The sequence below is a fragment of the Ostrea edulis genome, chromosome 1 (assembly GCF_947568905.1).
Source record: "Ostrea edulis chromosome 1, xbOstEdul1.1, whole genome shotgun sequence".
Classification (NCBI taxonomy): domain Eukaryota; kingdom Metazoa; phylum Mollusca; class Bivalvia; order Ostreida; family Ostreidae; genus Ostrea; species Ostrea edulis.
Window position 1 is genome coordinate 109,739,936 of NC_079164.1, and position 17,227 is coordinate 109,757,162.

The 17,227-nt window shown below is 41.7% G+C and overlaps 1 protein-coding gene across 1 annotated transcript in view; it reads right to left on the reverse strand.

The window, feature by feature from the left end:
• The window catches only part of LOC125665738 (uncharacterized), a 26,585-nt gene continuing 9,358 nt past the window's right edge, over positions 1-17,227 (reverse strand). The window contains exons 4-6 of the mRNA XM_048898548.2: positions 6,037-6,356; positions 5,562-5,816; positions 1-5,294 (exon numbers count right to left, since the gene is read on the reverse strand). Coding sequence (XP_048754505.2) covers positions 4,804-5,294; positions 5,562-5,816; positions 6,037-6,356 — 1,066 coding nt within the window. The 3' untranslated portion in view covers positions 1-4,803. The remainder of the gene's footprint in view (positions 5,295-5,561; positions 5,817-6,036; positions 6,357-17,227) is intronic.

Genomic DNA, 17,227 nt, shown 5'->3' on the forward strand with positions numbered 1-17,227 from the left:
ATTTTTGCACTTAAAGATTTATTCAATGTAACTTGATTTGTCTGTTTGTGTTAACACAACATATGCAACAGAAATCAATCATTACATAGAATAGATACATAATCATGTCTTCTTACAAAAAAGACAATCAAACAAAAAAGTTTAATACAAGTAATTGAAATAAATAGTGACCTTTAAGCACTTGATATACGAAAAATTCATGATATCAAGTTTGAAAGTTTAAAAGGACATACATGTATTAATAAATCACAACACTTGAACTAGTTCCAAGTCTGAACTACTTATATCATGAATTATAAAACTGAAATACACATATAGGAGTATAAAAATAGAGGATATATTGGATGAAACAGAAACTGTAATATCATGCTGATTTAGAAATTTTTGAATAATCAATTCTTCCGCCGCAAAATATAATCCCTGCCAAATCCTTTTAAAATTTGAATTGACACAATATTTTTCAACTGGATAGGGTTTAGTAATAGATGCGTATATGTTTGCACCAATGGGATCAGTATTGAACCAGTAGATGCATAGTTGTAGCATCCTGCACGGTTGTGTTCAAAGCTCAGGAGCTAACTTCTTTAAGGAATCTTAGTATCGACATTGTTGAAGCGATGACAAGAGAAAACTGGACATAATGTCTGCAGTTAAAACGATTTTTGTTGTCAACAACTCAGTAAACCGTCTCTGAAGAAACTTGCCTGTTATGAGTAGATCAAGAGGGATTACTCTATTTAGTACCAGGAAATTTTCTAGCTGCATAACTGTAACTCTCTGAACCAATATTAGGACAGATCAGAGAGCTACAGATCCACCCCTCATAAAAACCTTCGATTTACGGCGCACAAAAAACTGCGCACGATTGAGGCATTAAATCGTGGTATTCTTGTATTACCATCTCATAACTTTAATATCAAAAAATTCCTTACATATTTTATTATGTTATTTGTGTCCAAACATACCTTCGAATATTTATTAAAGCCCCGTACGACCCGCAAACTCAACACCTGTACATGATTTCGTCCGTTGATGAAGCCATGTTAGGTAGCCATTCAATTCGAATTTCCCTTTCATTTCATTACTTACGCAATATTGTCTAGATGTGAACTGATATCCCTACAAATATGTTTAATTAAATGTTTTAAATAATAAATCATCCCAGCTCGGTTAAATGGCATTTATTCAAATAGGTAAACTCATGGCTACGCGGCTTTCATTAGTTTGGTACGGTCCCCATCCCTGCCACTCGAGCGTAAGGGACCAGACAAGGCTTTTGTAGCATTGTCAATCATCAAAAGCTAATTTTACCTTTAAATGAATTATATTTTTTATTTCTATTAATCATTCGAATCCTGTGGGGATCCGGGTTAGAATAGGTCTTCAGTACCCCTTCCTTGTCGTAAGAGGCGACTAAATGGGACGGTCCTTCGGATGAGACCGCAAAAACCGAGGTCCCGTGTCGCAGCAGGTGTGGTACGATAAAGATCCCTCCCTGCTCAATGGCCATAAACACCCAGCATAGGCCTAAATTTTGCAGCCCTTCACCGGCAGTGGTGACGTCTCCATATGAGTGAAATATTCTCAAGAGGGACGTTAAACAATATTTAATCAATCAATCTATTTATCATTCGTATTCATAATAAATGAAGACCGAATACATAACTTGTACCGAATATTATGGATACCAATAGCAACAGGGTTCGAATTGATTGGCTACCTAACATGGCTTCATAAAAAAAAACAAAAACGAAATCACTTGAAGCTGTGAATTCTCAGATCGTATGGAGCTCTAATGAATAATTGAAGATAAGTTTGAACACAAGTGCAGAAGGAAAATATGTAAGGAAGTTTTTGAAATCTAATTTATGAGATGGCAATACAAGAATATAACGACACAAGCCCTCAATCGTGCACATTTTTCTCTGCGCCGTAAATCGAAGGTTTTTATAAGGGGCGGATCTGTAGTTCCCTGTCCCAATATTTTTTTCAGAGAGCTACAGTTCTTCCAGAGCATGTCAAGGAGCACAACTCTATTTGTTTTTAAGTAACACTTACTGATGATCGTGATCAAAGGGGCCTGTCTTCCGGATTGTGGAAAATAATAATAATGAATCCATTTGAAAATCCCCTTTGAAGTCGTTTTGATAAAGATGCCAACACGTTTCGGCAATTTATACATCGTTTGAATTACACTCCCTACAAGTTCTATCATATAAATACAAGGGATGAAAGTCATCATCTTGCGGAAAATACCATCACTCAGTTCAACACCCGTTTTTGTACTCTAAACTTACAATTTATTGGATGATCGTGGCAAAATTCGCAGCGATGATTTTCCTAAATGATGATGTATCTGCCGCCGGTTGACACGCGTTCCATCAAAGGAAAATTCACAATCTCAATTGTTTTTAAGGGGCCATCTCGCCAAATCGTTTGTACCAAAAACCTGCTGAATGTGTTGTTCACAACTTGTTTTGAATGTTTTCATGCTTTTTAACTTCGCCACGATTGACACGTATGACGTCAAATACTAATGGCGCGAAAATCGCAAACGAGAATATGCATAATTTGCTTTTTGCAATTTCGATACAAAATTATCACTAAAGCAAGTTTCATATAAAAAATAATACTTGTACGATTTAAAACACGGCACTTTCACATATATTTACCAGCTATAAAAATCGTGGTAAAATCCTTTAAACTTAAACATAGATCAAACGGTAGTCGTGAGTTCGAGCACTGCTAGTGCCTAAGACGTAACCATAGGTAGTAATTGCTAGGTACTACGGCAAATTTCGGAATTTAAAAGTGAGAATTGCGGGTCTTTCGAACAAGAACATAAAACGGAGGTCCCTCACTGCCACGTCTTCATCTACAACGACATCTAAATAGGAGTGAAAAATTTGTAGAAGGTGCGTAAAACAAACAAACGAATAAAAATAGATTAACACGTGTAGCATATAGGCTACCCTATATATTAACATAGATTAACACGTGTAGGATATAGGCTACCCTATATATTAACATAAGCACAAAATTATCTGTTGTAATATGGAAGGACTACAATAATGATTGGTGTATCTATTATTACCGCTTGTCAAGATTAGGAAGCACTAAATAAATGTCAATCGGTGTGCCTGGTTCGTACCTAATCAAAATAGAAATAAGTAAACTGTAATAATTCAATAAAAGCAGAAACTTGGAAGTATATGTGAGAATTTTGAATTATTGTAAATCCATGATGAAAATAATGACAAATATCATTAAATAAAATGATAATATTGAAGCATCATGTTCATGAGATTAGCCTTGTCAAAACTTCACCTAATACCTATTATACAGAATGTTTATTCGACGAAGAAGAGCCAAGTGTGCACCTAATGGAACTTCATGTTGTTTCTGCACGTTCATGTGCCTGCACCTAAGTACAAATCATAAAGTTCTTCATATTCTTTTCGCTTGTTGTGGTTGTACAGGAATCGAAACATAATGCTGACGATGCCATACATCTCTGGCAATTCTTTACTCAATTCTTCTATCGCCGGCATATAATTTTGAAGTGGGCTAGATGTCCGATATAACTGTGAAATCCAATATGCATGTATAAAGCAGTCTTTCAGTTTTTCTTTCAGCTTTTTCAAGATATCAGATTTCTGTGCCAGGATTTCCCTATTTAATTCCTCATCTTCAATCTCTGCAACGTCAAGCATGTTACTGTCTTGAATGGCTCGCTCTAAACAGTGGATAGCTTCTGCAATTCCAAGAGAAGCTAAATCGGTATTGTCCCTTTTCAATTCATTTTTGCTAAATTCATAAAAGAATTCTGCCAGTAACTCAAAATTTTTCGTTTTTTCTGCTGGAATATCAAGCCAGGCAATCTTGAAACTTACTTCCCATTGCAAGATATCCTTAACAAATAAGCATTCTTTTCTCATGATGGAATTTAATAGATTAATGCCACATTCGTTCTGAAATATTTTTGCCAAAACGATTCGAGATGTCTTCTGTCGAAGCTCACCAAGAGTACTACAGAAAAACTCGGCAAAACTGCAGTATTCTTGTCTAGATGAACAAAATCCAGTTTCAAAGGTATCGCGGAGGATAAATGCTGCATCATACAATCCCCGTCGAGCCAAAAATTTCACTGTTCGTATGGTTCCAGGAACAAAATACTCTTTAAAAGCTTGGACCAAGTTTCTGTTTCTTGCAAAGTTTCTACAATTTTGAAAAATGATCGCTTCTAACTTTGATCCATATGAATATCCGTATTTCAAGGCAAGAAATTGAATAGTTTGTACAGGGAAAAACCGAGCAGCTTCTGTCTGAAAGTAAATGTCGTCAATTTCTTCCTCCGTGTAGCAGTCAAGAAGATTTCTACTTGGAATAAAGTAATGTGGCAAGCTCTTCCTTTTCAAGCACTCTAACAGATAAGATACACTATAAAGTATAGCTCCTCCAAAATTTGTGTCCCATGTATCTGCTGGAATCTGTTCGCAGCAGCTGAAAAAGATAGCTTTGATGTGTTTGTGTTTGAGTCGTCCAGCGCTGCAACTTTCTAGCAGTACTTTTAGTGTATAAAACCCGTGTAATCGACCTGTCGAAACACTTATAGCTTTGCTGAAGAGTATAGTCTCAGATGTAGAGAAATTAAATTTCCATTCAATCTCTGGATGAGAACTTTGTGGGTGGTGTTTAGGGATTACGGTACATCTCGATTCCTGAATTGCAGCGATCACCTCTTTTGGGGGCCACTGGAATTTTCTTGGTCTGTTACGCCACTCTATCGTTGTTGATGGAAATTCACATTGGAATCCTACCATACATTCCGCCGTTCTCTGGGGGAGATTCATTTCCTGTGGAACTTGTAGATTTTTTTAGATAAATCTGTCCTGCATGTCTATGTAAACTTTTTGCGGGAAATTCAGTACCAGACGACAAAACTTTTACACGTAAATATCCCGGATGGGTTGACGCTGTATCAGCCATGATTTTAGACAATAGGTCTTGCATAGTATGTGCAACAACTGTTGCGTCCTTTTTCATTTTATCGTTGGAGCTTTGCATCATTTTTTCTCTAGTGATACCCTTCAAATACACGTCTGTTCCCGTTGCGTAAGTGCCTATGTATTGAAACAGAGTTCCGTCTACAGTAACTGGTGGAATATACTGAGAGCACGTCACAATCAGTAATCGAGGTATCAAATGCCTGAACATGAAAGAAAGATGTGGAAGTGGTATTCCTGTTGTTGAGTCGATGTGAAAACTGTCTTCAATGCAGTACTGCTGGGAATCTGAAAAAGAAACCGAAGAATTGTTGCTAATTGCATTGAAGATGTCCTTCTTACAAATCCTTGCATTAGTTATTTGAGACCTAAGTTGTTTTGTCCTTTCCTTTTGACGTTTTTGTGGGTTAGGGGTTTGAATATATGTAAAAAATATTCATCTCTCTCTCTCTCTCTCTCTCTCTCTCTCTCTCTCTCTCTCTCTCTCTCTCTCTCTCTCTCTCTCTCTCTTTCACCAAATGAGGCTTTATGCAATATGTGTCTGTGTTGCATTACCTCTGCTTTCTTCTGGTTCCAGATCTGACAGTCCGTATGTCTTACAGATTGAATACCCAAGATCATGAGAAAGTGTGCGCTTTCTGTCAGTCTGCTTCTCTCCGTCAGTTGATGTAATTCCTAGTAGATTTCTGATGGTCCCCTTGTCTGCAACATTAAGCGTTTTCATGCTGTCGATTTTCCTCTGAAGGAAGTCCTTCCTTGCACCACGTTCCATGGTTTTCGTACATGTATAGTATCTGAACAACAGTGCTTCTGCAAAAAATTCAAAAGGAATACATCATATGTTGAATATGTGCCGAGAATTTGCTTCAAATGAAGTACATTGAATATATGCCGAGTATTTGCTTATGATCTAACTTTTGGTACTCTCTAAAATTGAAAATCAGATATTTTTGTTTAAAATGATCCGTTACATAACAATAGTATTAACACAGACATGTTGAAGACAATAAGAAAATTATAAAAACTTAACTGCACTGCCATTCCCTCTCCCAGTTATTTGGTCTTAAGCTCAGGTAGTGAAACTCTCCAAAATGACCGAGATATATCGTCAAACATTCCGTCCGTCCTTGATGGCCTCCAGGCAAGACTTCAGTGCGTCTTACATCTGTTTCATACACGTTATAAATCACAGCTTTCATCCCTAGTGCGTCTACAGAGGCTTTCAGAGTCATATGATCACACCATTCGGTGTTTTTCTCCATTCTTGATAAATATTGTTCCCACGTTTCGGAGTAAAGGAAAGCTTCTAAGTGCGAGCCATCTTCTTGTAAGGGATTTTTCCGAAGATACCTGCTTGTTAGAAAACAAATTCAATATCAATTCTTTTTTGCGAAACAAGGTTGTCAATAGATATCTGTATAATACATGTAATATCGGATGGGTGTCAGATTTGTAAGGTTGAAAAAAAACTGCACTGACGATAATTGTTGTGCTTTGAAAAAAAAATTAATTTTCCTTTTAAATGTGTGTTTAGTCACTTTAAGAATATTTCACTGATATGTGATCAGGTCACATGGTATATAATAATAATGATATTAATAATAATAATAATAATTGGTTTTATATAGCGCCTTTTCTAGCGTATGCTGCTCAAAGCGCTTTACAATAATCAATGTACATTATTACCCCGGCAGACCCTATATTCAATCTAGAAATTTCTCAGCCTCGTAGGAAGCTGCCATTACAAACGCTAGAGCACTAACATTCAACAATATCTTTCACTGTCTATAGTCAGGTACCCCTTTTACACTTTGGTGGAGTGAGGAAATTCATGTAAAGTACTTTTGCTTGCACTGCTGGCAGTATATGACGTGATCATTCTTGCCATGGGTCGAATCCGCCTCATACCACACTTTTATTATTTTCTATTTCGCATTTTCAACACTTTTCATTTCTAATAGAATCGTGTGTATCTTTTCCTTCAATAATTAAATTTAAATGTATATCCATGGATTCTTTATATAAAAGGCATTAGGGGCCTCCGTGGCCGAGTGGTTAGAACATCGCGCTTAAAATCAGGTTATGACTAGATGGTATCCCTCAAAAGCAGGTGACCCACGAGTTACTTGCCCCTGATCATAGATAGAAAGATAAGTCGTACCTCGAATAATATTTCGTATAGAAATATGTTTACGATGAAGAAGGCAAAGAAAATTGTTGGGACTTTTTACTAATTAAGATTACTAATTAAACCCTAATTAGCTGAACTATTAAAAATGTAAGAAATGAATAAAGCAATGAAGGCAATATGGAGAGAAATAAGATTTGATAGAAATTGTACAGAGTATTAGCTAATTAATATAATTAATCAGATCCTAATTCTCTCAGATGTTAAAAACAGTAAGAAATTAGATATAAAAAACTGTAAGGGGCGATATCAAATGATTGATTTCGGACACAAATCTAAAATCAAATAGTTAAAAGGAGTCTTCTGTAAGTTTCTCTCATCCGACATCGATTACACAGTCGAAAAAGGAAAAAAGACAATTGTAACATCTTTTCCCTCTTTTTCCTCACATGACGATATTGCATTTTAATAAGCATTTGATAATTTCAATACACACTTTTTTTGTGAGTAAACAGTAGATATAGTATACAGTGTTATTTATACTCGTTTGTTCTTACTTGTTAATCGATAAATTTTAACACTCATCATATCTATTTCAAGGGGAGGGGGTCGTAAAAACTATGTGAATAAAACTTTTAAGGGATACCTAGTTAATTATCAAGGCTCAACAAGCCCGTGTTCATGAGCGATATATACAACTACTTTTGAAGGGTAACATACTCTTTGCCACCAAGCGAGCTCCATATCCGACCTGCCTTTCAGGGATACCGAGTTAATTATCAAGGCTCAACTAGCCCGGAGTTCCCGGGCGCTACAGTCACCTACTTTAGAGGGATACCAGATAAGCTTTGCCACCCACCAAGCCCAATATAAGACCTGCCTTTCAGGGATACCGAGTTAATTATCGACGCTCAACTAGCCCAAGGTCCTGGGCGCTAAAGTCACCTACTTTTGAGGGATACCAGATAAGCTTTGCCACCCAGCGAGCCCTATATCTGACCTGCCTTTCAGGGATACCGAGTTTATTATCGACGCTCAACTAGCCCAAGTTCCCGGGCGCTACAGTCACCTACTTTTGAGGGATACCAGATAAGCTTTGCCACCCAGCGAGCCCTATATCAGACCGGCCTTTCAGGGATACCGATTTAATTATCGACGCTCAACTAGCCCAAGGTCCCGGGCGCTAAAGTCACCTACTTTTGAGGGATACCAGATAAGCTTTGCCACTCAGCGAGCCCTATATCGGACCTGACTTTCAGGGATACCGACTTAATTATCGACGCTCAACTAGCCCAAGTTCCCGGGCGCTAAAGTCACCTACTTTTGAGGGATACCAGATAAGCTTTGCCACCCAGCGAGCCCTATATCTGACCTGCCTTTCAGGGATACCGATTTAATTATCGACGCTCAACTAGCTCAAGTTCCCGGGCGCTTAAATCACCTACTTTTGAGGGATACCAGATAAGCTTTGCCGTCCAACGAGCCCTATATCTGACCTGCCTTTCAGGGATACCGAGTTAATAATCGACGCTCAACTAGCCCAAGTTCCCGGGCGCTAAAGTCACCTACTTTTGAGGGATACCAGATAAGCTTTGCCACCCAGCGAGCCCTATATCTGACCTGCCTTTCAGGGATACCTAGTTAATTATCGACGCTCAACTAGCCCAAGTTCCCGGGCGCTAAAGTCACCTACTTTTGAGGGATACCAGATAAGCTTTGCCACCTAACGAGCCCTATATCAGACCTGCCTTTCAGGGATACCGACTTAATTATCGACGCTCAACTAGCCCAAGGTCCGGGGCGCTAAAGTCACCTACTTTTGAGGGATACCAGATAAGCTTTGCCACTCAGCGAGCCCTATATCTGACCTGCCTTTCAGGGATACCGAGTTAATTATCGACGCTCAACTAGCCCAAGTTCCCGGGCGCTAAAGTCACCTACTTTTGAGGGATACCAGATAAGCTTTGCCACCCAGCGAACCCTATATCAGACCTGCCTTTCAGGGATACCGATTTAATTATCGACGCTCAACTAGCGCAATGTCCCGGGCACTAAAGTCACCTACTTTTGAGGGATACCAGATAAGCTTTGCCACTCAGCGAGCCCTATATCTGACCTGACTTTCAGGGATACCGAGTTAATTATCGACGCTCAACTAGCCCAAGTTCCCGGGTGCTTAAGTCACCTACTTTTGAGGGATACCAGATAAGCTTTGCCGCCCAACGAACCTTATATCAGACCTGCCTTTCAGGGATACCGACTTAGTTATCGATGCTTAACTAGCCCAAGTTCCCAGGCGCTAAAGTCACCTACCTTTGAGGGATACCAGATAAGCTTTGCCACCCAACGAGTCCTATAACAGACCTGCCTTTCAGGGATACCGATTTAATTGTCGACGCTCAACTAGCCCAACGTCCCGGGAACTAAAGTCACTTACTTTTGAGGGATACCAGATAAGCTTTGCCACCCAGCGAGCCCTATATCTGACCTGCCTTTCAGGGATACCGATTTAATTATCGACGCTCAACTAGCTCAAGTTCCCGGGCGCTTAAATCACCTACTTTTGAGGGATACCAGATAAGCTTTGCCGCCCAACGAGCCCTATATCTGACCTGCCTTTCAGGGATACCGACTTAACTATCGACGCTCAATTAGCCCAAGTTCCGAGGCCCTACAGTCACCTATCTTTGAGGGATACCAGATAAGCTTTGCCACCCAGCGAGCCCTATATCAGACCTGCCTTTCAGGGATACCGACTTAATTATCGATACTCAACTAGCCCAAGGTCCCGGGCGCTAAAGTCACCTACTTTTGAGGGATACCAGATAAGCTTTGCCACTCAGCGAGCCCTATATCTGACCTGCCTTTCAGGGATACCGAGTTAATTATCGACGCTCAACTAGCCCAAGTTCCCGGGCGCTAAAGTCACCTACTTTTGAGGGATACCAGATAAGCTTTGCCACTCAGCGAGCCCTATATCTGACCTGCCTTTCAGGGATACCGAGTTAATTATCGACGCTCAACTAGCCCAAGTTCCCGGGCGCTAAAGTCACCTACCTTTGAGGGATACCAGATACGTTTTGCCACATAACGAGCCCTATAACAGACCTGCGTTTCAGGGATACCGATTTAATTATCGACGCTCAACTAGCCCAACGTCCCCGGCGCTAAAGTCACCTACTTTTGAGGGATACCAGATAAGCTTTGCCGCCCAACAAGCCCTATATCTGACCTGCCTTTCAGGGATACCGACTTAACTATCGACGCTCAATTAGCCCAAGTTCCGAGGCCCTACAGTCACCTATCTTTGAGGGATACCAGATAAGCTTTGCCACCCAGCGAGCCCTATATCAGACCTGCCTTTCAGGGATACCGACTTAATTATCGATACTCAACTAGCCTAAGGTCCCGGGCGCTAAAGTCACCTACTTTTGAGGGATACCAGATAAGCTTTGCCACTCAGCGAGCCCTATATCTGACCTGCCTTTCAGGGATACCGAGTTAATTATCGACGCTCAACTAGCCCAAGGTCCCGAGCGCTAAAGTCACCTACCTTTGAGGGATACCAGATAAGCTTTGCCACCCAACGAACCCTATATCGGACCTGCTTTTCAGGGATACCGATTTAATTATCCACGCTCATCTAGCCCAAGTTCCCAGGCGCTAAAGTCACCTACTTTTGAGGGATACCAGATAGACTTTGCCGCCCAACGAGCCCTATATCAGACCTGCCTCTCAGGGATACCGACTTAATTATCGATGCTCAACTAGCCCAAGTTCCCAGGCGCTAAAATTACCTACCTTTGAGGGATACCAGGTAAGCTTTGCCACCCAGCGAGCCCTATATCTGACGTACCTTTCAGGGATACCAAGTAAATTTATAGGGCTCTACTAGCCCGGGTTCCTGGGGATCTAAACACCTACTTTTGAGGGATACCAAATAAGCTTTGCCACCCAGCGAGCCCTTTGGTAAACCTGCCTTTCAGTTAATCAGCAACGCATAACGACGAGTGTAGTACGATTTTTAGGCTACGGTACTAATCTGCCTTTTAAGGATATTATTTTTGATTTCCTATACAAAGATCGATTCATAAGATCTGCCTTTTAGAGATACGGAGTTAGTAATCCTTGGACAGGTAAGCCAATTCCTATGCTGTTTTACTAAGCTGCCTTTGAGGACTATTGTGCACAAATGAAGTTATTACAATAACGTATTTCGCGCCTAGCATAGTTATTACTGTGGAACTAAGATGTATAATACTAGTAAATGAGAAACACTTCGTACTGTAATGGAAATGACGCTACACTGTAATGATAAAAAAAATCTCCATGGACATCCTTAAACGTTATGAAATAATCACCATGTTGCATTGACTAGATCAAATTAAAACAACATTTAGTACGGAATTATAATTTTTGATAGACTGATTAAGCTCATCAGCTATGATAATTTGTAAATGAATGTGTGCACATATGATATTGGGTGTTAGTTGTTACTGTTTTTCTTTCTCTTGCTCTCTTGTCTCTACCTCCTCCCACCTTTCCTCTCACTCTCTCTTGGTCTAATCTATCTCTCCCTACTCAATGCCTCCATGCCTGTCTTTCCCTTTCTCTCTTGCCCCTCTCTCTCCCCACCCTTCCTCCTCCTCTCTCTCCATGTTTTCTCTCTCACTCCTTCTTTTCCTCTCTTTCTCTCCTCTCATTACCCTTTCCCTCCATCTCTCTCTATCTCTCTCCCTATCCTACTCTTCCCCCTCTCTCTCCCTTTCTCCTCTTCTCCCTCTCCCCAACCATTTCTCTCACTCATTCCCTTTCCCACCATTCTTATCTCTCTTCCCTCTCCCCCTTTCTATCTCCTCTCTCTTCTCTTTCCCTCCATCTCTTTCTCCCTATCCTATCCTTCCCCTCTCCATCTCTCTCCATGTCTTTCTTCTCTTCTCTTCTTTTCTCCCCCATCTCTCTACCTCTTCCACTTTCCCCCTCTCTCTCTTCCATCTCGCTCTCTCATCTTTCTTTTCTCTCCCCCCACCCTTTCTCTCACTCATTTTATACCCTTCCTCTTTCTCTCTCGTCCCTCTCCCCATTTCTATCTCCTCTCTCCCCTTATCTCTCTCTCCCATCCTTCCTCTCTATCTCTCCCCATCTCTCTCCTCCCTCTGTCGCATTCCCTCTTCCATTCTTCCGTCTATCTCTCCTTCCTCTCTTTCTCTTTTTTCTCTCCCACCCTTTCTCCATTTTCCACCCATCTTATCTCTCTCCCCTCTTCCTTTTCTATCTTTTCTCACCTTCTCCTTTTATCTCTTTCCAATCCTTCCTCTCTCTCTCTATCTCTCCTATCTCTTTTTTTCTTCTCTCTCTTCTCTTTTCCTTCCCTATTCTCGCCCTCTTTCCCTCTCTCCCGCATCCCCTCTTCCATAATTATATTCCCTCCTCTTTCTCTTCTTTCCCCTACCCTTTCTCTCTCATTTCCTTTCCCACCCTTCCTATCTCTCTTCCCTCTCCCCTGTTTATCTCCTATCTCTTCTCTCCCCTTATCCCTCTCCCTCCATTTCTCTCATCCTTCCTCTATTTTTCCCCATCTCTCCCTTCTCTCGCTCGGCTCCCTCTCCCACCCTTCCTCTTCCATCTCTCTCCCTCCTCTCTTTCTAATCTCTCTCCTCTTTCTCTCTATCCTTCCCTTTCCCACCCTTCCTATTTCTCTTCCCTCTCTATGTTCTTCTCTCCCCTTGTCCCCATCTCTCTATCTCCAATCCCCATCCTTCCTCTCTCTAAACTCTCTCTCTCCTTTCATTCTCCCCCTCCCACACTTCCTCTCTTTTCCCTTTCTATCTCCCTATGCCCTATGTCTCTCTTCCCTCTCTCTTCTCTCTCCCTCCCTCTCCCACCCTTTAACTTCTCTCTGTCCCCTCTTTATCTCTTTCCTCTTTCCCCTTCTCTCTCTCTTAACCTCTCTCCATATATATTTCCCTCTGTTGTTCTTTCTATCTCCATCTTTCTAACCTCTTTCCCTCTCCCTCCTCTGATTATCCTCTTTCTCTCTTGTCTATTTCCACAGCTCTCTCTCTATCTACCCTCTCTCTCCCCACTCCATGTCTCTCCCATCCTTTCTCTATCTCCTGTCTTCTTCCTCCTCTCTCTCTGTACCACCCTTCCCCTCTCTCCCTTCACTCTCTACCCTCTCCTCTTTATCTCTCTCTCTCATTCTCACCTCTTTATCTCTCTATCCATCCCTCTCTCTCTCTCCCTTTCTTTTTCTCCCCCTCTCTCTCCGACTGCAGTATAAAAGAAAGGCTCCTCATTTATTTTGATTTTGCAGTTTAATCAATAAGTCCATTGAGTGAAGGTAAGATAATAATAATATTTTTATCTGTATACAAATATATATTCAAGATATATCATCATATTTTGGGCAAAAGCATGTATCATTGCATTGAGAGAGCTTGAGACATTGCAACTATATGTAATCAGAATTGTTACTGATATACCAACATTACCATAAAAAGAAATGATTTATTATAAATCTTGGGTGAAAAATCTAATTGAGAGTTACGCGTATAATTGATCCTTCTTTTCTGCAATATCACATTTCTTGTAAGTATAAACAGCATTGATAGGTGGGTCAAAGGTCAAGTGATGATGTAACAATATAAGCCATTAGCGCTATAATGTAAAATGTCAATGACGTAGGATTAGGATGGACTCAATCGGATCACGCGCTCGCCTTTTTCCGTAACCGGTAAAAAGACTCGGACAAGGATCGGCGCAAGAATTGCATCAAATTGATGCATTTCTTCGCCGGAAGCGCGCCTGTGGATTAGGTTAAAAGGCCAAAACCGAATCCTTGTATAATGTATTATTTATATTTTCACCAGAGATTCAGTTTTGGTATCATTAACGTCTTATTCACTCCAATACATAAACATACAAGTAAAAAATAATAGTGGTAAAATACCTTAGACATGTATGATATCTTAAATGCATTTGAAAGATCGCGTTTCATATTGTAACGTACGCCTGTGACGTCATAGTTGCATTTCTGTACACATGGTAACAGACTCTGATGGCGTCGATCCACATATGAGGTTCATTTGCGGTTGCGGAAATAGCCGAGTAGTTACGATTGGGATGAACTAGGTCGGGTATGATATGAAATGGTACCCTGTTGACCTCGCTTCTCTTGCAAATCAGCGGGGAACCAGTTTAGGGTATGATATAAAAATACAAGAGACCTGTGACGTCAAGTCGGATATGATGTAACAATAGAAGTTGGGAGCGCTATGTTGTAATGATAACGCAGAAAAAATTGAGAAAGCCAAGAGCGCTATGACGTAGCAATGAGAAGGGAAAAATCGATAAAGTCGGCGTAGTGTTTAAATGTGTTAATAATAAGTGTGTCAGTGGTACCACGTATGTATAGGAGGTGATATAGGTGATTGTATGGGTGGTGGTATGTGGTGTACACCACCCATACACTATCAACTACAACCTATACACCACATACTATTACACTGCCCATACTCCACATACCACCACCCATACTACAAAATACCATTACACCTATATCACATATCACTGCAATTGTTACGTCATTGTGTTCTCTGCTATTTCAATTTTTCTAACGTTATTTTCCCGACGTAAAGCTAATAACTCCCATTGTTACGCTATGCTCGACTTAACGTCATATCGCTCTTCAAACTTCCGCCAGAGTTCGTTTGCTCACAAACCAAATTCTTCCAGTTAGGCATTATGGGATAGCGATTGTATATTGTGTGACGTCACTGTAGAATGACGAAAAAAGAACCATAACGTCAAGCGTAAATAGTTCAAATCAAGAACGTAAACAACAAGTTTATTACTTTACACTATAATTTGAACAGAGTCTCCCTTCTCTTTAATGATGTTTTGATCATTTTATATTTAAAATAAAATCCATACTTTTATATATATGCTCTTAATGTCAATATTTTCAAGCTTTAACTACGAACTACTTCTTTAGTGTTATTTGCCCGCGTGATAATCGCGGACTCACAATATACAAATCTGTATATTGTACTGCGTCACATAGGAGAGGTCTATACATAGGTGACGCAGTGAGGCCTCGACGGGGAGTTTGTACGCTCTTGCATTCCTACGTCATACCGCTCCCGGTTTCCATTGTTACGTCATACCCGACCTAGGTCTAGTCTCATTCAACCAGACACTCGGCTGTCTCGGCAAATCTGCAACGAAAATCTCTGCTCGTCGGAGATTTCTGGAGACAGCCGAGCGTGTGGTTGCACGAGACTACCTTAGGTCCTAAACTGGTTCCCTACTGATTCATTGGTGCTACACACGAGAGAAGCGAGATCAACAGGGTACCAGTTTACCTAGGTCCCAACCCAATCGGAACGCCTCGAATGTCTCGTGCACTCGACATAGTGCGCCATTCTCTACCCAGTGTTCTGTGCGCTACTTTTAAAGGGAAAGGAAACGAGAATAATTGTTTATATCATGTGATTATATTATCACGTGATTCCAAACGTTGACAGAGGTATAAGCGACGCTTTTAGACTGCCGACTGAGCCCCACTTGATGGGGTCAGCCCCCAATTTTTGAGGGGCTAATATTATGGGGCCCCACTGTATGGCCCCATGAGGTCGATTTAGGGCAAAAGGCTAAAAACCCTACCCCGGCATGACCCCTTTAAGAGAGTGACTCCAAACTTTTGCCGGCCCCTCTAAGGACCTGTTCTTCAAGATGTCGATGGAAAACCCTTCGAGGGGTCCAGAGGTACTTCTTCTCCCGAGATATGAACCCTCCAACAGAGCCCCCTTTGCCGATTTCGACCCTTTTTGCAAGTTATGGGGCTCGAGAGTGGGTTGGGCTAGGGGACCCAAATTTGGGCAAGGGCCTTCGAGGAGAGCGGCTTGGAGCCCCGTGGGGCTCATTTGCCCCCTTGGGGCCCAAGTGTTTCAGGGTGACACCCTTTACTCGATGACTTGTAGCTCTGGGGTTGGTGGGGCTAGAGGACCCCAATTGGGACTGGGGCATAAGAGGAGTCCGTTTTCTTCCCCTGTGGGGCAAATTTGCCCCCTTGGGGTCAGGGGTCTCCAAAGGGTGGTTAAGAATTTTTAGACTGCTGACTGAGCCCCACTTGATGGGGTCAGTCCCATATTTTTTAAGGGGCTAATATTATTGGGCCCCACTGTATGGCCCCATGCGGTCGATTTCGGGCAAAGGGCTAAAAACCTTATCCCGTCATGACCTTTGAAGAGGGTGACCCCAAACTATTGCCGGCCCGTTTACGGATCTGTTCTTCCGGGGATCAACCAAAGGCCCTTCGAGGGATCCAGGGCCAAAAATGAGGTCCCTAGGTACTTTCGGTCCCAAGATATGACCAATCGAAAGTTGGGGATTTTAACGTTTTTTAAGGGCCGTTTTGGCTACCGGAAGATCCGCAATCTGAAAAAATGGCTCACTCTCAAACTTCTGGGATTGTTTACGTTTTTGTTTAAGTGCCATTTTGGCTACCCTTTAGGGTCATTTTGGCTGCCTGAATAACAGCCTTTTTAAAAGAGGGGTCACTGCCAAACTTGTGGGGCCAGAAGACTCAAAGTTCGAGAGGGACCTTGAGAGGGGTCACCTTCGAGGGTTCTGGGGCCAATTTACCCCCTTGGCGCCGGAGTTGAAAAATGGGTCACCCTTCACTGGTAGACGTGTAGCGCTGGGGTCGATGAGGCTAGTGGGCCCAAATTTGGGATGGGGCCTAAGAGGGGTCCGTTCTCAGCCCCTGTGGGGCAAATGGGTCCCCTTGGGATCAGCAGTCCCCAGGGGTGGGGCTAGAATTTTTTAACCACTGGTCGAGACCCTCATGATGGGGTCAAACCTAACCCTATTTGTTTGGAAGATTAGTGGGGGCCCAAGTCTGTGCCTACTTGGGGTCCATTTGGGGCTAAGGTCCAAAAATGTTACCTGACATGACCCTTTTAAGAGGGTTGCCCCAAACTATTGTGGGCCGCTTTAGGGACCTGCCTTTCCAGAGATCGTAAGAAAACCCCTCGAGGGGTCGGGTGGCAAAAAATGGGGTCCCAAAGTACTTCGGGTCCTGAGATAT